General features: G+C 43.7%; 1 protein-coding gene across 1 annotated transcript in view; it reads left to right on the forward strand.

Annotated features, from left to right (window-relative positions):
• The window catches only part of RASAL3 (RAS protein activator like 3), a 60,368-nt gene extending 40,585 nt beyond the window's left edge, over nt 1–19,783 (forward strand). Inside the window, exons 14-18 of the mRNA XM_075206958.1 lie at nt 11,462–11,726; nt 13,834–13,950; nt 14,128–14,315; nt 17,258–17,333; nt 19,046–19,783. Coding sequence (XP_075063059.1) covers nt 11,462–11,726; nt 13,834–13,950; nt 14,128–14,315; nt 17,258–17,333; nt 19,046–19,201 — 802 coding nt within the window. The 3' untranslated portion in view covers nt 19,202–19,783. The remainder of the gene's footprint in view (nt 1–11,461; nt 11,727–13,833; nt 13,951–14,127; nt 14,316–17,257; nt 17,334–19,045) is intronic.
• Nucleotides 19,784–24,695: the final 4,912 nt, after the last annotated feature.

Raw genomic sequence — 24,695 nt, forward strand, 5'->3', positions numbered from 1 at the left:
AAATTCTTTATTTGGGGCACACAATTTTGGTAGACTTACATCTTTTATTCTGGGCACAGGACATATGTGGGGACTATGGAACCGTGGCAGGAACAAGTAAATTTCTCTGGACAAAGAGCATAAGTGGTGGCTATGGGACTGTGGCAGGTATGAGCCTGTTATTCTGGGCACATGGCATATGTGGTGGCCATGCTAAGCACAGGGAACCTATATATACTAGGCAGTATGTGGTGGGCATGAGGCTGTTGTTTTGTGGGACACTGGGCTATATGTGGTTCTCAAAAGGTTTTCCATAGAAGCCCACCTACATGCTTTATAATGTGGTCAGTAGTGGCATATACAATTCCTAATTGCAGCCACCCAATGACTGTGCATATGCTGGGCAGGAAAAACACTGAGAGAAATGAGTGTCTTTCACCAAAGTATACTGTTAAATGGCAAAGCCACTTTTGGCATTGATAGACTGTGGGAGTGATGTAAACCTGGTGTGCAGCAGTTTAATTCCCCTTTTCCAATTGAGCCCAAATGAAAGGGATGAAATGGTGTGTGTACATGGTTGTTCTAAATGTTATATGACTACCATTGTGCAATAAGAGTATCAGATCCAAACGGTCTAATCTACCAGTGGTTGCAAAGTCACCCTATCCTTTAATCCTTAAGAAAAGTTTTTCAAGTTTTGAAATTGTCCAAGCACAATTGTTTATGAAAACGTGAGAGGTCACTGAGGATACATACATAAGGTTCTGTGCGGAAGTTCTTTTACCTTTTCAGGCCACTGAGGATACCCTGTTGGCTATCTTTCCATTTAATCATTTAGATATTAATTGTGGAAATGATAAGATCTGTAGGACCAAACCTAAAAGAAGGGAAGACCATAACTTTTACAGAGGTTCCTGTCCCTGTATTGCAAGTAGCTGCAGAACAGGTTGAACCCTTGGAATATTATAGGGTTTTAAACCAAGGCGTTCCTGGGGGTAATTTTGGAAGAGAGCAGATTAGTGATCTTTAACTACAAAATGACCATAGGAAATTTGTTGCAGTAAATGGTTCCATAGTTGAGGAGATATCAAAGGATACGTACTCTCTCTTCAGCCACAGGAATGACTTATGATCTCCACTTAGACAAATGACCGGATGTGAACTAAGTAATGCATTTTATTTAACACACCACTGTAACGCCCCCTGCGGGGAAAACAGGGACAGACGCAACACAAAAGAACTTACCTTGAAAACGATGGTCACCTCAAGTCCGCTTCCGATTTCCCAGCTGCGATCCAATCCCAGCAGATCCGCAGCCGCAGTCACCTCCAATCACGTCCCTCTAAGATAGAGACAGAGATTACGGCCGTGCCTACCAGGTAAGGGCTGTCCGAGAATACGGCAAAGAACGAGGACACGGTCAGTCCAAGCTCACTTGCCGCCCCCTCACTTTGTTCTTGCCAAGACGCGGGGGACTACAGGCACTTAAGACCAAGACTAGTCCGAGGACTAATCCCACCTCAAGTACCTCACACACCTGCCGGTGAGGGCCTAACCGAAAGGGGGAATCGAGCGTGATACTCACCGGGGCACTCCCACTTCCGATCCAGTTCCTCTGCGCCTTCCCGACTCCTGCGGATGACAAGAACACACAGCCTCCCTCTACGCTTTCAGTGAGACTAAGATGGCACCCACAAAACTGGACTGACTACAACAGCGACCCGACCCTAACAACGTTCTACTGGTCGGCAACGCAACTAAGTCAAACCACTATGACTAACTAGGTGTGGTGCACTAACGGAACTGCTCACTTACACACTACGGGGAACACCAGCCGGTGTTCACGGACTGAACCGGAGGGCGGTTCCTAACCCCCTCACCCAGGTCGTACCAAGAAGCTGCCTTCTTGCTATGGGGTCACCCACAGACCCTAAGTACCGGTTCTTTAAGCCCGGCTGAGGCTCAGTAGAACAGCACACTAACCCGCGGGCCGACTGCCGCACGGAACAGCCGATCGAACTGAACCGCCCGACTGCCTGTACTCGGGTATCTCACACGTGTCCCTACGTCCGGAACCACAGGTCCACCTGCACAGAACCGGCCTTGAGGACCCTTGATCAGAACCACGGCCGCCCCTGGAACTGCCTCAAGGTGTGCTGCACTGCCACCAACTCACTCAGCCACCCCCTCTGGGTACCAGTGTGACCCCGGGGACCTAAGGGACAGGAAAACTACGTGTGTTCTCCCCTGATGTGTATGCTGGTAACTACACTTGTCCCCACAGCACGGGTTAGCACAGGAAACAACAGGAACAAGAGCCTACCTTTAATGGGGGCCTGACGTCTTGCCCCTGGACACAATTACATAGCACACCCAAAATACTGTAATTCAGCAATACCCGCCTCACAGACAGAATACAATATACAGTACTTTGTAGGCTACTTACCAGAGCACACCGCTGTTAGCCAACCAGCAGGTTGCTACAGCACCACAGGAGCCTCCGCTCTACTGTACCTCCTAACTTCGTGTGCTCACCTCACACAGGACCGCGCCTACACTCACGAGGCTCCCACACCTCTACCTCATCACCACCAGGGCCTTCTGCCCTTCACACCATGGGCCTCTGCCCAGCTACAAACAGAGCCTTGTGCTCTGATTAATGGGCCTCAGCCCCCTCTCTGCCTCAGGGCTCTGAGCCCACTAACTAGGGCCTTGTGCCCTGCCACCTAGGGGTCCTAGCCCCTGCCTACCGAGGCCTGTGGCCTCCCTAGCTATCTACTAGGGCCTTGTGCCCTTTATAGCCTACGGGCTACCAGTCCCTAACCAGGCCCTGTGGCCTTCCTATGGCCTCTAGGCCACTAACTACCTAAGGGCCTTGTGCCCTTGTACACCTGGGGCTCTCACGCCCCCTACCTAACTAACAGGGGCTTGTCCCCTTTATCACCAATACTATGGCCTACTGGCCCACTAACTTTATTGGGGCCTAGTGCCCAAGTCCCTGGGCCTTGTGCCCCTAATCCTCTGTGCCAATGGGCCTTGTGCCCGACCGTGGCCCCGGGCCTAGTACCTGAATTTAACGTTGAATATACTTACCTGCTCTGCGCAGGATACTCAACTTGCCACGCCATCTTCCGCTTATTTCTCCGGGTCTTCCAGACCCCCCAGCCGGCGGCGCCTCTTCTCCTCTTCGGCGCTGGATCTCCTGTTGCTGCAGGGGCGGGGGCGCTCTCAGCCCTTACAAGGGCTCCCCGCCGACGATCTCCGCCGCTTCTGGCCTTCTTCTGCTCCGGACGTCCCACGACGTCCTTCTCCCTCCGCCGCCGACTCTCTTCTCCCAAAATGGCGCCACCCGGCGACTTATATAGTCGCCGGCGTGATGTCATCAGCCGGCGCGAGCGCTGATTGGCTCGCGTCGGCGCCAATCCTTTGAATGGCCGGGCGCGAGCCGCGATTGGCTCGCGCATCCGGCCGCTGATTGGCCAGCGGGGAAAGATGAGCACTGATTGGCTCATCCTTCCCCCACGCACAAGACCTGCAGGAAAGAAGCCACGATACTCACCGCTGGATCGCTGGACGGGTGAGTACTTCTCCTCTTCTTTCTTCCTGCTGGGCACCATCGGGGACCTCTTCAGCCCCTCCAGGGGCACAGCGCTGGCGGACAACTTCGCCCTCTTCACGGGCACCGGCTCCAGCATCTCCTGTCCCTCCAGGGACACAGCGCTGGCGGGGGTCTTCACCGGAGACACCCCCACACCACCAAAAACATCCAAGTGGAGCAAGATAGAGCTAACTTGGTGAATTAAAGATTATATAGAGGTATTTCTACAAACATCCAGAGACTCCTGTATCACTAACAGCGATGTTGTGGTAAAGCTCCAGCGTCACTCCACTTTCGGTTAGCTCATTTCTTTGCAATCACCTGTAGGTTTCCTACAATCAGCAGTGGTCTCAGTGGTTACTCTTCGAACACTCCTAGAAGAGGACCTTTCCTGGGTACGTTCCCTGTAACAGAGATCAACTCTAATACAAAGGGAGATTAAAGAATCCAAGTCTGCTGGAAGCTCCCTAGAGACGAGTTAGTCTTTAATTCGATCTGCGAGGCCCTTTCCAGTATGTGGCTATAAGCGCTTTGTTATTCCACTTGAGTTCCGACCCATGGGTACATAACTGTACAGCATACTGTCTAACTAATGCAGATTAAGAAGACTGGAAGTCGCGGAGGAGACACCACCGGGCTCTTCAAATATATTATCAAAGGTCTCAATGAAAGCACCAGAATTCTGAAGAAGAGGATCCTCACATTTTCCAAAGAGGAGAAGGCCAGACGAGAGCTTGCCCACTAAGCAGGGAAATGATGAATGTGACTTTGGTGCGCTCAGAGGGGAAGGCACCAGGATTGCACTCAAAATGAATGGCACACTGGTTTATAAAACCTCTGCATTTTTTTCAGGTCACCATCATATTTCTCAGGTGCTGGGATACGAAGGCTGGAGGCAGGAGTAGTGGTGGGAACCGAAGGAAGCACTGGAGCAGAGGATATGGGACCTCGCTGAGAGCGGTTAAGAAATTCTGTAAAGAATCCAGTTGAGTCATTACTCCTTGCAGACATTGTAGGAGTTGGGTCTGCTCGGTCTTCTGTTGATCCACACTGTGAGCAAGATAGAGTAGAAGATCGTGGGCAAAGGGTTCCCCTGTACCATCCATAGACATGGCCAGAGTATAATGTCAGGAAACTGGCACTATCCGTTCATATTGGCACAGCCCTATCTGGAGGCGTGGAGCCTAATGTGCCTCTGGTTTTCACCAGGGAACCCCGCAAGGGAGTTTTGGGTTTAGTTGCAAGAGACACGCAGGTCGTGGTTGTCCAAGAGGCAAATCAGCGAGATAGATGGAAGTAAGAGGTAGTCAGGGAAGCCAGGGAAGCCGAGGTCAAGCCGTGCGGTCTGCACAGTACACAAGGAGGATCCAGAAGAGTAGTCAAACAGGTAGGAGTCAAATAGCAGAGAGGACTTGCAGAGCCAAAGGGAGAATCCAGTAGGAGAGTCAAAACAAGCTGAGTCAGACCAAAAGTAGTACAGTAACATAAATGCCCAAAGAAAGGAGAGATCTAATACTCTGGCATCCTAATGGCCAGCGTCAGCAGTCGCCACCAGTTCTCAGAGTAGCATCCCGTTGCCTAGCAAACGGGAAGTGCATGCGCAGATCACCCCGCTGGGTAGCCTGGACTTGGTGCGTCTGGTTGGTAGGCAACTTGACACGACTTTCTGTGGAGAAGAAGTTGCCCTTTCCTGTGTGGACGGAGGAGCACAGGGACGGCGCCTGACACCGAAACTTTTATGGGAATCGGAGGTTTTACAGAACCGCCGCAAAGTAAATATACCCCCAGATCTGAACCCAGTCAAGCATTCATGCGATATTCTGGAACAGCCCCTGAGATAGCATTCTCCACCATCAACCTGGTGTTAGTTGGGTGACCTCCTTCTGGAAGTTCTGGTAGCACATGGTGATCCAAAGCCCTATTAAGTAACTTTATATTGATATTTCCAGTTTTTTGGCCTCTATACACTTGCACTCTACAAAAATATTCAGACCCATCACTAAGTCTCTTACAGAAAAATAAATCCTACACTAAAATGTTGTTCTCTGTAACAATTTTATTTCAAAGCACTGGAACTCAAAATTAGTCTTCAGTGTTTCGTTGTTTTATGTTACAAAAATTTCCTAAGAAACAAAACATGAAATATTCTGTGTGCTTAACTATTTGTGGAGAGTTTTGGGGGACGACCTTTTCTAGACAGTGTCTGGGTGGTTTGACAGCTTCCAATTACTGATAATTGAGTCAGTGCCCACTGGGACATCCCACACGATAGGTCTCCAAAACGTCCATGGAGACATATCACGATGTTATGGCAGGAATCACTGCTAAATATTCCCCAAACAGGAGCGCAGATTCCTGGCAATGTGCGCAGCCGGACATTGCGGTGTATGATTTATTATTTTGTAAAGTGAGGCAAGTTGTCTGGGTGTGAATACTTTTGCAGGGTAGCGTATATATTATAGCACTGTAACTATTTTCTTCTTATATCAATGTGTGAACTTGATCTATGAGATATAATAGGGCATCTGTAGTTTCCCTGCCCTTGTCTATATATTGTACCATATAGTGTACCATATGGTTGTTTGACATATCAAACAGCATAGGATACACCATGTAAATATTAGCAGTACGCTAATTACATTCTTTATCCTATGCTGGACGGAGCTGTGCTGAACACATACTTATAGGGCTATTTTTGTCAGTCTGCCAAACACATTACATGGTACAGAAAAGGCTGCTTACAAGAAAGAACTTTTCAGCGTTTTGTCTGCACCGCGCAGTGCACATTGCTTATTCTCTTATCACCTCTTCCCACTCCAGAATCCAAGATTTTTCCCGTGCTGCCCCCCTTCACTGGAATAACCTCCCTCGTTCCATCCGCCTCTCTCCTACTCTCCTCCTTCAAACGTGCACTGAAAACCCACCTCTTCCTTAAAGCCTACCAACCATCCGCATAACCCCTTCATCTCCTCCACTCGCTCTCTCCCTTGCCTCATCTGGCTCCCCTTGTGCCTGTTCTGTTTTCCCTCCCTTAGGATGTAAGCTCGCTTGAGCAGGGCCCTCTTTCCTCCTGTCTCCTCACCTGTTCTTCTGCTCCATGTTTATTGCTTTAACCTGCCTGGAGCTCCTGAAGTACTGGTATCTCTGTTTATTGTTTTGTACTGTTTCACCCTGTCTAGTGTACTGTTTGTATGGTGTACGGCGCTGCGGAAATCTTGTGGCGCCTAACAAATAAAGGATAATAATAATAATAATAATAATAATAATAATAATACCTGTAGCTAATATTAGTTTTTAAGAATTAAGACGTAGATTATTCCAGTTATGCCATGACTATGTTAAATCAGTGCAACCAATCTAAGTTATGCTGCACTGTCAAATTTTAAAGTGACATGTCTGAATTCCAGAAAGTTCTAAGCTGTGTGGGTTAGTTTAGGGTCAGAAGCAAGGTCTATATTGGGACCGATTATATCAGCATTCTTCCAAAGTACTGTCCCTCTTTTGGATTGAAAGTGTCTTTCCTAACTTTTTTTCTTTATGAATAAACACCTAAACATGCCTGTGTAGCTCCAGAATATACATATAACAGTACACAGTCCCTATTATAGATCATTATTCATTTTGGTGACCAGATGTGTTGTTTTTTTACGACATAGTAAGTTGTGATTAATTAACTAATTTTTTTTGTATCTGTGGTTCTGCTAAGGAGCATATGCTTATAATATAAATAAAAGTTGTCAGCTTTGTAATATATTATTTTATTTATAAGGTGCCATAAAGGTCAGCAGCGCCATACATGACATTTACAGTAGTATGTAATACACAGACAAGACAAGGATCCATAACACATTACATATTACATGACGAACAAAATAATACAAAGACCAGATATCTACTAATTAAACAATATTATATACAGATAACTTGATAATGTAGATCAAGTTATTACAGGACAGTGAGTGAGAGTGATGGTAATATCCAATGTGAAGCAGGCCTGGGCCCAAGAAAATAAGGAAGCAGAGCTAGAGGTACTGAGAGTGATGGAATAGTAGAAGGAGAACACAAGGAGAGAGGGCCCTGCTCATGAGAGCTCACATCCTCCAGGAAAGGGGAAGACACAAACAGGGTGGTACCGGGTGGAGGAGTAGAGGTGGTGGCAGAGGCATAGGTTAGCACTGTAGAGCAGCAGCGTTCTATTTGAATTTGTCTCCAAATGTTCACAGAGCAGTATGTCCTTGCCTTTCCCAACCTGTCCCTGTTTGGCGGTGCCCTTGTCTATAACAGAATCTGGGTTGATTTTAGAGATGAGCACACTCGGATTTCTGAAATCCGAGCCCACCCGAATGTTGCGGATCCGAGCCGGATCCGAGACAGATCCGGGTATTCCCGCCAATTGCAAAACTGAAAGCGAGGCTCTGAGTCATAATCCCGCTGTCGGATCTCGCGATACTCGGATCCTATAAATTCCCCGCTAGTCTCCGCCATCTTCACTCGGGCATTGATCAGGGTAGAGGAAGGGTGTGTTAGATGGTCCTCTGTCCTGCTATATCTCGTGCTGTTCAGTTCTGTTCTGTGCTGTGCTGTGCTCTGTGTCCTGTTCAGTCCAGTGGTGCTGTGTCCTGTGCTCTGTCCTTCTGAGTTCAGTGGTGCTGCTGGGTCCTGTGCTGTGTCCTGTTCAGTCCAGTGGTGCTGTGTCCTGTGCTCTGTCCTTCTGAGTTCAGTGGTGCTGCTGGGTCCTGTGCTGTGTCCTGTTCAGTCCAGTGGTGCTGTGTCCTGTGCTCTGTCCTTCTGAGTTCAGTGGTGCTGCTGGGTCCTGTGCTGTGTCCTGTTCAGTCCAGTGGTGCTGTGTCCTGTGCTCTGTCCTTCTAAGGGCATTGTTATTTCCCCATTATTCCCAAATTATAAAAAATTTCAAAAATAGTTATAAAAATTTTTTCAAAAAAAGTAATTATAAAAAAAAATTGGTACTGCTATATTACAAAGTTCACTCATTCTGCAGTATAAGTCCATTGGTACTGCAATATTACAAAGTTCACTGATTTTGAAGTATAAGTCCATTGTTACTGCCATATTACAAATTTAACTGATTCTGCAGTATAAGTCCATTGGTACTGCTATATTACAAAGTTCACTCATTCTGCAGTATAAGTCCATTGGTACTGCAATATTACAAAGTTCACTCATTCTGCAGTATAAGTCCATTGGTACTGCAATATTACAAAGTTCACTGATTTTGCAGTATAAGTCCATTGTTACTGCCATATTACAAATTTCACTGATTCTACAGTATAAGTCCAGTGGTACTGCAATATTACAAAGTTCACTGATTCAGCAGTATAAGTCCATTGTTGTTACTGCCATATTACAAATTTCACTGATTCTGCAGTATAAGTCCAGTGGTACTGCTGTATAACTCCAGTCCAGTGGTACTCTCCTGTGCCGCATATAATTTTTAAAGGCTTTGCCGAGTGTGTGTGGCTTAGGGGTACACTCTCTTGTGCTACATATAATGCAGAACAAAAATTTGGAGGATAAAGTAGGGAAAGATCAAGACCCACTTCCTCCTAATGCTGAAGCTGCTGCCACTAGTCATGACATAGACGATGAAATGCCATCAACGTCGTCTGGCAAGCCCGATGCCCAATCTCCTAGTACAGGGCATGTAAAATCCAAAAAGCCCAAGTTCAGTAAAAGTAGCAAAAAGAGAAACTTAAAATCATCTGAGGAGAAACGTAAAGTTGCCAATATGCCATTTACGACACGGAGTGGCAAGGAACGGCTTAGGCCCTGGCCCGTGTTCATGACTAGTGGTTCAGCTTCACCCAAGGATCTTAGCCCTCCTCCTCCTCCCCCCCCCCTACAAAAAATTGAAGAGAGTTATGCTGTCAGCAACAAAACAGCAAACAACTCTTCTAAAGAGAAATTATCACAAATCCCCAAGGCGAGTCCAAGGGTGTTGGTGGTTGTCAAGCCTGACCTTCCCATCACTGTACGGGAAGAGGTGGCTCGGGAGGAGGCTATTGATGTAGCTGGCACTGTGGAGGAACTTGATGATGAGGATGCTGATGTGGTTATTGTAAATGAGGCACCAGGGGGGGAAACAGCTGATGTACATGGGATTAAAAAGCCAATTGTCATGCCTGGTCAGAAGACCAAAAAATGCACCTCTTCGGTCTGGAGTTATTTTTATCCAAATCCGGCCAACCAATGTATGGCCATATGTAGCTTATGTAAAGCTCAAATAAGCAGGGGTAAGGATCTTGCCCACCTAGGGACATCCTCCCTTATACGTCACCTGAATAACCTTCATAGTTCAGTGGTTAGTTCAGGAACTGGGGCTAGGACCGTCATCAGTACAGGGACACCTAAATCCCTTGGTCCTGTTGGATACACACCAGCAACACCCTCCTCGTCAACTTCCTCCACGATCTCCATCAGATTCAGTCCTGCAGCCAAAGTCACCAGCCAGACTGAGTCCTCTTTAATAAGGGATTCATCCGAGGAATCCTGCAGCGGTACGCCTACTACTGCCACTGCTGCTGTTGCTGCTGTTAGTCGGTCATCTTCCAAGAGGGGAAGTCGTAAGACCGCTCTACGACTTTCACAAAACAATTTGCCATGAGCACAAAGTAAAACAAAATTAAAACCAATTAAACAAATTAAACCAAAAGTTAAATGCCCAGTCATAATAAAAAAAAGAGGTATTGACGTCCTCGAACTACTGTACTATTTATAACTTAGAAACACTACACTTGAAAGCTTGAGCCTTTAAATGAAAAAGTCACTCTTCATTGCACGAATATTTGCAACAGGGACAGTTTTTTGGTTAACAAAGTCAACAAATAACACTTCGACCCTGTCTGTCTTTCACATACTTGATGGGATCTCAATGATGAATGCTCAGTACCATGGTCGTCTAAAACAAGAGGTATTGACATGCTCGAACTACTGTAGGGTTTATAACTTAGAAACACTACACTTGAAAGCCGGAGGAGGTATTGTGGCCCCGGTACCAAATTGGGTACCGGGACCACTCCACTATGAAGTCCAGAAAGCTACCTCGGTGAAACGTTTTGGACTAAAAACAATATTGTGAGGTGTTCAGAATAGACTGGAAATTAGTGGAAATGATTGTTATTGAATGTTATTGAGGTTAATAATAGCGTAGGAGTGAAAATAAACCAAAAAAACTTGATTTTAACACTTTTTTTTTTTTAAATAAATCCGAATCCAAAACCTTAAATCCGAACCAAAACCTTTCGTCAGGTGTTTTGTGAAACAAATCCGAACCCAAAACCTCAAGGAAATCCGAACCCAAAACACAAAACACGAGACACCAAAAGTGTCCGGTGCACATCCCTAGTTGATTTGTAACTCAATAAGAATATTAAAGAGAGTAACATTGCTCTTTTCCATTACGTAACACTGAAGCATAAAATATAACTCTATACTTACCTACTCTCCCGTAATGTCGGCAGCCCCTAGCGTTGCGAAAACCATGATTGTACAGCAGTGAACGGGGTCATGGTAACGCGATTGTATCACCGCACCCCCTCGCCACCAGATCTCCCCTCCCGGAGAGGAGATATGAGATGTCTGTGAGTATGCATATCTCCCTTCTTACAAACTAGTCCAACACTGGGGACACTTATCAAAGAGGGCATAGGAGGTTGTCCAGCAATGCACAAACTCTATATTGCGGAACTATCCGTAAGTAAATGTAACGTCCAGTACACTTCCTTTTCCTGAGACAGGCTGTGAATTTTTATGTTCTGTATGTATTGTGTATAAGAAATTAAGCATATTGAACACATTGCCCAGTGTTGTAAGTCCATCTACTATCCTACAAACCACTAATATCACATGATACCATTTTTCCTGCAGTCAGGATGAGAGTGAAGAACCGGAGTATATGTTTCCAAGGGATATGCGCAATCTCCGCCCACTTGTGAAAAAAAGCCAATCTCTGAGCAGTCTCATCAAGGAAAGACTAGTTCCACCCACAAGGATCGAGGAGAGGGAGAAAAAGAATAGGCGTCACGTGACCCGCACACAAAGTGTCCCCGCGCAGAGCAGAGCTGGACGAGAGCGCAGGACGAGGACAGACGTGACCACTGTACACGAGGAGGAGAATGCAAGCACTGTAAAGGTGTGAGAGGGAATCCTCCTAGGTTTTCCAAAATGCTTAGTCATAATTATCTGATTATTTAAATGTGCTAACACACTCTTATGCCCTATGTATGAGTAGCTTCCAGCCTTTACACAATAGCTCATATAAATATAATATATATCTATTATAGTATTCCTACAACTTACATTTCACATTTTGTGTGTGCCTACTTGTGCACTGAATACATAGAACGCCTGATTTTACAAATAGTCATAGACATTGTTGTATCAGATTTTCAGTTTTATTTTTTAAACAATGTAGCTGGTATAGTGTAAAAACTAAATAATATATAACTTCAGTTGGTGCTATCGATAGGTGTCAATGTGCCCTCTGAACTGGACATGCAAGGGTTACGAAGGTAATCTAATGAAAAAATCTACTGTTCAGTGCAACCCAGCACAACGACCTTCCCATAAAGGGAGCTGCTTTTAACACAATAAAACCTGTGTTGTTTAGAGGAAACAGTAGCTGTAGTGCTGGTTTCTGTGTGAAACAGCCTTTTATCACATAAATGCCATCCTGTCCCTCTCACTTTATTGCAAATCTCGTACCACAAACCTTTACCTCTCGGATGCAGTAATGTAGTGTGTAGAAAATTATTTACAGAGCTCATTTATTATTTGGATAAAATTGTGACCTCACAGCAGACTTCATCACATGCAGATGTGTTCGTCTGCCAGCCTGGCGCATACAGAGATGGACATCCACAGAACACTTTTGGAACCTGTCCCAGGAATATCACTATGGGCGATGTGTGTGTGTGTGTATATATATATATATATATATATATATATATATATATATACCCTGCTAGGACCACCCCTTCATTCATTTCAACTTTTCCTTATTTCTCTTAAGATATTGAACATCTTATTATCTTATTTAGGTCTTAAATAACTCATTAATGACATGTGTCACTATTGTATATTTGAATATGTTTATTACATTGGAAGAATTACACCTTTTAAATGCACTTTCCTATATAAAGTGTCAGGAAAGTTCAAAGGCGTCCCTTTGAAAGTATAGGCCGAGGTTCGATCTCCGCCACCAGTGGTGGGGAGTAAAAACTGTAACTCTGCAGTGTCCACTTCATGTGTCTTATGTAAATATAATGTCCTGCAAAGCAAAATCGTATTTTTGCATGTGGGCGCAGCAGTACTCATGCAACAAGTCCGCATTCAGCATGGAAGGCCCCAATATGCCGAGCTCCATTAGTAGATGTAACATTTTTCTCCCTGCAGCTGATGTCATCTAGGCCCACTAATCCATGCCCTCCCTTTATAACTGCTGGATTTGCAGAGAAACTGGCGCATGACATCACAAAACAACATTTGCACTGCACATACATTTTTTTTCATTTTATAAATGGTTTTCTGTGTCTATGAATAATAACATTGTTTTCTCAGCTCCTCATCAAACTGTAATTGTCCCCATTCTCTACTGCAGCGATTAGCAACAGTCTGCCCAAGGGCCGGCCCGGAGCCTTCATCTGCGGCCCCAGCTCTCTCCTGTTTGATTGTCAGATTTGTTTGTTATAGTTTGTAATATTTCTTTTAAACGCCTGTTGATATGTTATTACATATATAGGTGTCTCTTTCTATGACATACTTGCCAACCTTTGAAAAGAGAATTCTGAAGATCCCGGGCAGGGGGCGTGGTTGGAGGGCTGGAGGGGCGGGGTACGGTCAATCGCGTCATTTTGGCCCCACCCCCGTGATGGAAACATCATTTTGTCGCGGAGGCCGGGGCCAAAATGACGCGATTCACTGCGAATCGCGTCATTTTGCAAAGTAAAATCCAGTATCCCGAACATTCCGGGAGACTCCTGAAATCTGGGTAGGACTCCCAGGAGAGCAGGTAAGTATCCCGCATACTGGAAATTACTTTGCAAAATGACGCGATTTGCAAGTATGTTCTATGATTAAATGTATTGCTTTGACTTATTACTGTGATTAAGGCCAATGTATGGCCCGTTTGAAGATTAGAGGGTCGCACTATACGGCCCCCGAAGTGTGTCAGGTTGCCCATCACTGCTCAACTGTGTTTAGTGTTAGTATAATGACCTCTATTACTTCCTGTAATGCAGAGGACGCCACGGCTGAGAGCACCCTCCACTCTACCGCGGAGGAAATCTACTGTACCTTGGTGCAGGAATGAAGGCCTGCATCTCATGGAACAAAAGAGCGAGGAGGGAGACAGTCAGGTAAGTCTGTGTAGGACAGTCATAGGACAACCTTTCGCAATTTGCTTCTGGCTGTGAAAGCTCATATTTGTCCAGCCAAAACTGTATTGCTGCCTCATATACATAGTTGTGTAGTGAAATATGATCACATGGAACATGCTACAAAGTTTAAAAAAATACATCTGATACCGTCACCAGGAGCTGCGCCTGCTGGAGATGAGAGGGCAGATTGCAGACAATCTGGACAAACAGAAGGACCTGGAGGGTCAAATGCTCAAGATGGTGGAGAAGATGCAGGAAGCACTGGGCCAGTTGGCAAAGGTGGAGGAGATGCACAAAGCATTGCAGGCTGAGATGACCGAGCAGATGACACAAATGCAGAGCAGGTAATTAACAGCTATCCCTATCACCCTCTTCATATCCTTCATTATCATCATCATCATCATCATTTATTTATATAGTATCACTAATTCCGCAGCGCTGTACAGAGGACTCAATCACATTAGTCCCTGCCCCATTGGGGCTTACAGTCTAAATTCCCTAACATACACACACAGAGACAGACAGACACACAAACTAGGGTCAATTTGTTAGCAGCCAATTAACCTACCAGTATGTTTTTGGAGTGTGGGAGGAAACCGGAGCACCCGGAGGAAACCCACGCAAACACGGGGAGAACATACAAACTCCTCACAGATAAGGCCAGGGTCGGGAATTGAACTCATGACCCCAGTGCTGTAAGGCAGAAGTGCTAACCACTAAGCCACCGTGCTGCCCGTATCCTTCAACTTTTTAGGATTGTCTCCTAAAATACTAATTGGATTATCCTGATCTAGGTCTTTAATTAATCGTGAGAGTAAGTAATCTCCAAGGCTGTGCTAATTTGTGTGCAGTAACATACGATTGAATTATATTTGTAGAAAAGGACCTAGAATTGCATGTTCTTGTATAAATTACATCTGGAAGGTGCAAAAGACAATCTATTGTCACCTCCATGGATGTGTAAAAATCAAGTCCTTTACGGGAGGGAGAAAAATGCTCTGTGGCTGCTTTCTATTCAGCAAACGTCCACTTACTTGAACCACATTAATCTGGTCCTGCAAAAGGAGGAATACAAGTGTAAATGCCCCTGATCCACACTAGTCTATCAGAAAGTGCTAAATTTCACAGCCCTGTAAAAGCCACATTTTTTACATGCAAACTTTGTGATCTTTTTGAAAAAAAATCAGACACATCCACACAGAAATAGGCACATGATGCCCCAAAACATCACTTTTGCTGCAGATTTGAACTTATATTACCTTATGTTCATACTTTATATTTATAAATGATCCTTTCTGATTTCATCCCCATCATACCCGCTTCTGTAGAGCATGGAGAGACTGAGTGCTGGTGGACGCAACTCCATACCATTAGCGGACAATACAAGGGGCGATGTCTTGGATACACCTCTCTAAATCTTCTTTTGCAAATGACATTCTGGTCCATCATATGTGTCAGACTGGTATTACTGAGTGTTCTGCAAGAATTCTAGATATAAGGTGTCACAATACTCAAGGGTAGAGGCTACCCTACTACCCCTAGTAGTACCTTTGCCCACTCTATCCGTCCCAGGGCAAGAGCGCTAACTCCACCTACGGTCTGCCACTTAGATGCACCAGCAGCACCCCAGTTACTGTTACAGTGGGTTCTAATGCACCTTAAGCGGATAGCCAAATTGTAGCCTGAACTCAACAATTAAAAGTAACAATATAAACACCACATGGAAAACACTACATAAAAACATAGTATTAATACTGTGCAAAGTATCATAAACATAAGAGAGAAAAACTTTACTGGTGAACTATGAAGGTATTTTGAGTTCCAAATTTCCCACAGTACTACTGCCTGATGTGACAGTGGTCCAGTCCAGGTGTCAAGTCTGTTTCAGCGGGCACATACCAGTGCAAAGACCCGCAGACAAGTACCACATGTACCTTCCAGGTATCAGCACTTTCTTGATCCTGTCACGGCAGTCCAAGCCAGCAGGCACCATAATGCTCAACCCGTCCTTGCTCCAACAACTGCCAACCCGGAACTCCGAATCAGAACTCATCTTCTTTTCCCTTTGATTGATAAACTCTCCCATGTTCACATGATCTGGTCACCTGGGAGAGAGTGGAAGGAATCACTGGTCCCTGTATCATTGAATGATGTAATCTGTAGGAAGCTGGCCCGAGGGTTGGGTGCTGCCTGACACCACCTCAACTCCTACTGGGTTCATCTACTGCAAGTTTGGAAGGGGAGTGCACAGGCAGAGAACAATCCTATCAACCATGTTGACTTGGGAGGGCTACTGGGGTATGATGATTGTTGAGTCCCCAGCAACCATCCCCTCCTCTCTCCCTGTTACAGTTTCTGTGAACTGAGGAATGTGCTGTGCTCACTGTAATCAGAGGGGGATATCAGAGGGGGATGGAGGTAAGCAGGGAAACACAATTTACACAGTTACTGGATTGACTATAATAACATACATAGAAACAGACCTAAACATCAGATAACAGGCTATAAATAATTATCATAATCATACATTAATACATATAAATAAACTGAACAGTGATTAACAGCCTTTTACAGAGAGAATGTAACAATCAAACATCACAAACACATATCATGGAGATCATGTCTACAGCGGAGGAGGAGGGGGGTACTTGGACAGGCTCAACCTTTATTGAAAGTGCCCAGTAACTATCTCTTCGCATATGGGGCACCTAATGTTAACCATGGGCATGTCTTTGTGAGAAACGAGGTATCTGGTTGTTTGGATAGTCTAATGACACAAAGGGACAAAACACATAAACTATACTCTAAATCAGAGTTGGGCAACCAGTGGCTCTCCAACATTTTGAGGAACTACAAGTACAAGCATGCAGAGTCTGGCAGGGGGTGCAAGGATTCTTAATTCCCTAACAGCTGCAGAGCCACGAGTTGTCTAACCCTACCCTAAATATCTACTACTATTCAAAAGGAATATGTTTCAGGAACAATTCTAGAACATGTGTGGACAACTCTTAGTGGGGTCAGAGGTTATCCTGGTAATTTTAATGGCCCTCAATACTTGTTTCAAACCTCAACCATGAGTGGTACATACATGAGGAAGCATGTGGCCTGAGCCAGGAAATATGAGAGAGTGACAATGCAGAGGAGTGTAACAATAAGCTGAGAATTGAGCATGTGTATAAGCACAAGTGGAGTTCAACACTGTGTTTTGTTGGGGTACCTAAGAGCAGACTTGTGTTATCAGTTAGTAATGTCCACTTTGTTTAACGCTCTCGCTGTTTTATGTCAGGACTGATGTCTTAGAGAAGGAGAAGTCTGCAGAGAAGGCACAACGAGAAGAATGTGAAGAAAAGATTACTGTTCTGGTGAGACAACAATTGTGGTACAGAGAGTCCAGGGCTTTTTACAATTAACACACTACAAAGATAATTATTTATGTAGATTGGAACATCTAGGATTGAAACTTTTAAAGCATCTGAGACACTGAAGACAAGTACAGAAGACAGAATGCAGTGTCATCACCAGGTTATTACAATTCAATGAAGGCCAGTTTCACCATCCGCATAGGAAGCGGTTCTTTACTGTAAGGGTGGTTAATCTGTGGCATTCCTTACCGCATGAGGTAGTGATGGCAAATTTACTAGGAAAATGTAAAAAATGGATTGAATGGTATGTTTAGCTATAATAAATAGGGGGGGAATATAGGGGTGTTGGATCTAGGGAATTTATCCTTGCCATTTTGTGAGGGCAGGAAGGAATTTTACTTTACTGAAATGTGGATCAGTAATCTTTAAGCATAGAAATGTGGAGGAGGTATCTTAAGGTTTGGACAGCAATGTGGATCAGTAATCTCTAAGACTGGCCAGTCCTGCTACCTGAGACATGTTGGCGATCACTTTGGATGAGATTCTTGTGCACAAGTGACAGGGTCACCTCCAGTATGATCGGAGCCCGTGAATGCATTCAGAAGTTGACTGTACTCACAAGCCAATGGGGCTCATATATGGTCATCTTCAATCTGCATCAACCGACATGCCCCATAATGAACCAATCAATTTAGGTTATTATTGGGCATTGAGGTAGTTTTAGGGTCACATAAGCTGGGATATCAGGCCAACTGTTATAAATTAACTAAAGTATAGCAGCATGTGAGGCCAACATAGAGCTCTACAGAAATGTGGAATATACATTTTTAAGGCAGGAGCAAACTGTGAGACAAGCAGTGGAAGAGTTGGATAGGATTATGGATAAAGTATAACTAGGGCTAGATAGTAGTCTCTAGGGCTAGGCAAAAATATGGATGTATTTACACATCCTAAATGACTAGGTTTAGAGCAGTAATGAGCAACCTGCTGGATTTTGGTGGCCTTGCCTGCAGCCCTCTACTCCTCCAAAGGGCCATGCATAACATTTTTGGACTACAATAACAATATATTCTTATAACTACCAGTGATAATAACAGTGCCCAGTAATATGTGAACAGTAGCATTGGTGCAAAGAAATTTGCTAGATATAACAGTAAGGGTCAGTAAGATGCCATTAGTGGTATTATTCTCAGTAATGGCCAGAAACATGCCACCAGCAGTATTAGTGGCCAGTAATAAGTCACAGACATTAGTATAGTAGTAGAGCACAATTACATCAGCTTGTGCAGCGCTTAGTACCATATATAACAGAAATTCCCAGGATAAAGTCACCTGGGAGGCTGTCAGTGGTCTTAGCTCTGCTCTTTCCCCCTCCTCCAGCCATAAGCCTTCCCAGGTACAAGCATAGCCCCAGTGCCTCAGCTTGCTCCTAATTGGCTATAGTCAGCAGGCAATTAGAAGCCAATGACATGTTCTCAATGTCATGTTAAGGGACATGAGACAACGCCAATAGGGCAGTGCTACACAGACTTTTGTATCCTAACCTCGCCGATATAATGAGTGAAGGAGAAAATTATACATTTAAAAGTGTAAACAAAAGTATATTAATTCATATTTCAAGCCACAGCCATGACTCAGGCCATAGGGCACTAGTCTCTCATTCCATTGACCAGACAGAACTGCACAAATTACCCTTATTGTTTTGCTTGCAGGAGAGACGCCTGTCGTTTCTGGAGAGAATGTACAGGAAGATACCTGAAGACACCACAAAAGACTCCAGTGAGCAAGAGCAGGAGATGGAAAATACATTGGAAAATGCTTCCCCGACAGCGGTCTCTGCTGTAACAGACAACTCAGACGCAGCTTAATCTGTCCAATATGTCAGTATTACACAAAGCCCTGTTACAAGTTCAAGATTGTACAATTACAGACTGATATGACACAATGTTTTTGGTTCGTCGTTCTATTCTCCAAACACAACCACAATTTTATAACTTCTAATGGAATCTGTCTCTATTGCATTGCTTCTAAAACTGGAATAATACAATCTCCTTTAGGATTGTTTGTGGTTCTCCCCCTTCAATGTATAACCTCCATCTCTAATCAGATGGAACTGCTTCTAACATTGTTATGCTGGACTCACACGGGCCGATCCTACCACACAACGCACATGCTGGGCAGTTGGATGTCTTCCAGAACACTTCGGGGCTTGATTGTGTGGCTGATACCCGCCATTTATTGACTGTGTGTCCTATAATGATCTGATTGGCTTCAAAAAGAATATTATCAGCATTTCGGTAAAGATGGGGCATGCGTCGCTCTTGAGACTCACGTGGCCCTGCCACATGCACTTCTCCCCTGATTGTGGGTCACACTATGCTCCAATCATCCCTCCCCTTGTCAATCATTCTGTCCCCAACCCTTTCCCCATTATGTCCCCAACCCTATACATATACATTATTTTTATATATATATATATATATATATATATATATATATATATATATATATATATATACATACATACACACTTCCAGGTTGTCAAGCCAAATAAGTTGCTCATTTCATAGCAGGAGACACTGGCTGAAGATGTGGCCAAGCAAGACCTCAAAACTGTTATTCTTTGTTAGCTACATTTCATCTTAACAGAATGACCCGAAGGAATAGGTACCCTCTACCAAACAATTCTTAGGCACATATTTTTTTTTAACCCTGACCAGGAGTGAAACATATTCAGCAGGTACTGTGAAGACAAATATTTGAATAAACTCACAGATATTTCAAGTAGAAAGACTGACAATTGAAAGGAACTGGGCCTAATATGAAAATGGCATTTGTGAAAAGGGTGCTCCTGCTCTGAAAATATAGATTTTAAAATGAGACAAAATACTAAGATTTTTTGTAACAAGATGGGCTTACTCTGCCCTCTCTCACTGCCAACACCAGGCTCCTTCACCAGCAACATGAAAGGCTTCCTTCTGTGTGTTGTATATAGCTGCTGCAGCACCTCTTTGCTGGTGAGTGTGGCTGGTTCCTTCTGACCGCTTACTCTGGATCAGGACTGCAGGATAGCAGGCAGAGCGTTGACTCAGGGTGCTGAGAACAAGAACCGCCGATTGATAACAATTAGAGTGGTAACAGGATTTAAGCAGATACAGGCTTTTTACAAGAGTAGAGCAGGATCTTTAAGAGCAGTAGTGTTTATTGCTCAACAGCAGCTCTTAAAGAACTGTTACTTATCACTGAGAGGTAGTGATGATACACTCACAGATGGAATACAAACCATGGAAGACATCAACATGTGTTTTTTATTTTGAGCCAAACACAGTTTCCACCCCTGCCATAAATTCAAATAAGCATTTGAAATACTTGAGATTTGTATTTTTATTAAAGAACTTGCAACATACACTTTATGCAATAATGTGACAGTTTTTGAATACTTGAGGTTTTTAAAGGAGACCATGGGGTATATTTACTATACTGCAGGTTTGAAAAAGTGGAGATGTTGCCTATAGCAACCAATCAGATTCCAGCTGTCATTTTGTAGAACGCACTAAATAAATGACATCTAGAATCTGATTGGTTGCTATAGGCAACATCTCCACTTTTTTAAACCCGCATTATAGTAAATATGCCCTCATGTCTCATTAAAAAAATACAAATATATATATATATATATATATATATATATATATATATATATATATATATATATATTTATATAAAAATAAATAAGAGTTCCTTAGTGTGCATTTAGGATAATTGAAAAATATGGTTGATGGAAGGCCATCTCTGCAATTTAAGAGCATAAATACAACTTGACAATGTTCATTAATTATACAATAATAGACCCAAAACAGATGAACCAACACATTAGCTGTATACAAGACTTTTTTCAAAAAGCAAACCCCTGAACAAAATCTACAGGGAGTGGAAAGGATAGAGAGCCATACAAGGAGAAGGTCTGCATTTCAACATACCCCAACTCAAGGGGGATATCATCTTAGACCACGTCACAGGGAAGGATCTTCTGCCTAATGGAGACATGACACTGTGCCATCCATGTGAAGTACCCAACCCCTACACTAACTAAATAAAAGGTGCTCACACCTGTTGAATGCCCCATATGCTCACTAAGGGTAACTGAGGCATTTGAAATACTGGACCAACCCTTGTAGAGGATTTGAGCAGGGCAGATAATATGGGAGAGGGTTAGACTGCACTGAACCAAACAAACAGGACTAGATTTGAATTGGCCAATGGACAAGGACTATCTGATCATGTGCGGTTCATTTCTCCCCAGGGTAGTCATAAAGACAGAGCTCTGTTCATGCCAACAAGAGAGCTTCCAACACAACCATATTACACATTTGTCAGGGCTCCCAAGGTAAGAACACGGAGAGAAAGTAGGTGAATGAAGTGGTTTTATTAGAGACACAGGTAATACACGTTCAGAATGCAATAACTGGTAAGGCAGTAATATAACCACAGATTTTAACAGTGAAATAGGCAATACTGTAAAGCATTGGTGAGAAGCAGTAGTTTTGGGTTGCAGGGTTGGATACCTCTAGAAAGGTGGTGAGACGAGTAGCCTGGGAGTTGCTGGGTTGGATACCTCTGGAAAGGTGGTGAGATGAGTAGCCTGGGGGTTGCAGGGTTGGATACCCCTGGAAAGGTGGTGAGATGAGTAGCCTGCGGGATGCAGGGTTGGATACCTCTAGAAAGGTGGTGAGACGAGTAGCCTGGGGGTTGCAGGGTTGGATACCTCTGGAAAGGTGGTGAGACGAGTAGCCTGGGGGTTGCAGGGTTGGATACCTCTGGAAAGGTGGTGAGACGAGTAGCCTGGGGGTTGCAGGGTTGGATACCTCTGGAAAGGTGGTGAGACGAGTAGCCTGGGGGTTGCAGGGTTGGATACCTCTGGAAAGGTGGTGAGACGAGTAGCCTGCGGGATGCAGGAAAGCTGGGTCCAAACCTCAGAAACAGTTGGAAATGGATCAGAGTTGGGTCTAATCTGTAGATCACAGGGATAGGGAAGTTTCCAAGCAGGTCTTTGAAGCAAGTGATGTTTATTTGCTCACCCTGGTTGAAGGTACCAGGGAGCAGGTCACATGAAACAAGAAGAACAATTTTCAATATCAAACAGTGCTTTTTATACAGGTTTGAATACAACCTCCCAGGGTAAGCCAGCCCCCTGAGGTCTAAGCTATTTTTAGAATCAAGATGAAATGTGTTTACCCAAACATGGATTTATATGCAATGCAAAGCTAACAATATTTACACTTATCTGTGATATCCTAAAATGTGCTGTGATTTCCTGCATCTTGTTTTAGACACAGGAAATCTAACAGCAAGTCTAATTAAACCTTCCTGTGCCTTTAGGTGCTGGACCCTCACACATCAAAATGTCTAATTAACATGAGATTAACATGGGTCCTTTCTTCAGACAGTTGCAGAGTCCACATTCCAAAAGAAAAATTGCAAAAACACAAACAAGTCAGTTCCCTACTCCAAAATACACAAGTCTTCCTCAACAAATGCTTATTGCATCAGGTATACACCTCAGAAATAAGGCATATCCTCTAGCAAAGTTAAAACATGAAACAAATTTCCTCCCCTGGTCTCAGAAATAAAGATATTTCCTTTACCAAAATACACACAATATAGAAAATAAGTACATTTGCAATTATATAAATAAGCGCACTACGCTATTTCCTTTAAATAAAATTATACCATAAGTTATTTATAAGTGATCCATTCACACTCCAATTTACGTGTGGGGGAAGAGGATCTAGACAATTTTTTTCAACATTCATTTGGTTAATTTTAAAAAAAAAGTTCAAGTGCCTCTGTCTACCCTCTGTTAGAAGAAAAACTTAATTTCTCTACAAGGTGAAAACGAAGATATGAACAATGTCCAGACACCATCATAACTGACATCTCTAGAGGAACAGACCTACTGAATAAAGGTCTTACCCTAGCCCAGTGATGGGCAACCTAATCCACTTCACTGGCCGCCTATTCCCCATCGCTGATCTAACCCTTATCCACAATATATCTGCTATAGGTAAACTTTACAAAGAATTTGTTCCCTCTGCAATTTACAGTTTCAAAATTTACAAAGGATGCTTCTCTATATATTAACCAGATAGTCCCTTCTATGTTGGACAATAAACTGTTTGATTAAACTCATCTACTGTCTAAGGGCTAGATTTACTAAGCTGCGGGTTTGAAAAAGTGGGGATGTTGCCTATAGCAACCAATCAGATTCTAGCTTTCATTTATTTAGTGCTCTCTACAAAATGACAACTAGAATCTGATTGGTTGCTATAGGCAACATCCCCACTTTTTCAAACCCGCAGCTTAGTAAATCTAGCCCTAAGTCTTTGTTTGGATGCTTAACTATATAGAATAACACAATGTATTTAGTAACGTTGATATCTGTGTTTAGCAAGCTGTATGATGTCAATTCTTGTTAATCTCAAGGAGAGATGGGTGGGCTCGGTTCCCAGAGATCTGAACCCACTCGAACTTCGCCTACCCGAGTACCGAGCCGAGCAGGCTCAGTACTCTCCCGCCCGTTCGGAATTGAAATCGAGGCAAAACGTTATTGTGACGTATTCGTATTTCAGAGATCGGTTCTCGCGAGATTTAAAAGCATAAATACCAGCCTCCACAGCAATCCATCGCCATTTGACAGAGGGAGAGGGCAGGGTTAGGTCACAGGCTGTATTAGAGCAGGGACAGAGCAATAATTGTACACCTTATTCTTTGTATTATTATTATTTAATTTATAATCTATTCAATTCTATTATTAATTACAATTATATTAGCAATTGTTTAAGCAGGAAGAGAGGAGGATAGAGGAGGCTTTTTTTTTTTAATTTTTTGCACTTCAAGTGCTTTGGGGTGTCCCATTTTTCCACATTGTGAAACATTAATTTTTCTGGCTGTCAAAAGTGATATTTATCAGCAGTATTTCTACCATTTTGTGCACTTCAAGTGCTTTGGGGTGTCCCATATTCCCCAGTGTGAAACAATAATTTTTCTGGCTGCAAAAAGTCATATTTTGCAGCACTATCTATTGAATATTTTGCACTACAAGTGCTTTGGCCTCATTAAAATGGATTCAAAGAAGTCCACATATGAGCAGGATCAGCAAGCAGGTGCTGGCACCAGTCCTGATGGCAGTGTTCCCAGTACGTCATCTGGTAAAGCCTATGTAAAAGTACATAGTCTTTTTAAATCAGGGGGAAAATAAAACACCCCAAAAAAATGTACTGTGTTGAAACGAAAAAGAAGTGTAACTGAGGAAAAGTTAACTGCCGATAAAAAAAAAAATGCCAACATGCCATTCTACACATG

Source organism: Mixophyes fleayi, chromosome 4, assembly GCF_038048845.1.
Source record: "Mixophyes fleayi isolate aMixFle1 chromosome 4, aMixFle1.hap1, whole genome shotgun sequence".
Taxonomy (NCBI): domain Eukaryota; kingdom Metazoa; phylum Chordata; class Amphibia; order Anura; family Limnodynastidae; genus Mixophyes; species Mixophyes fleayi.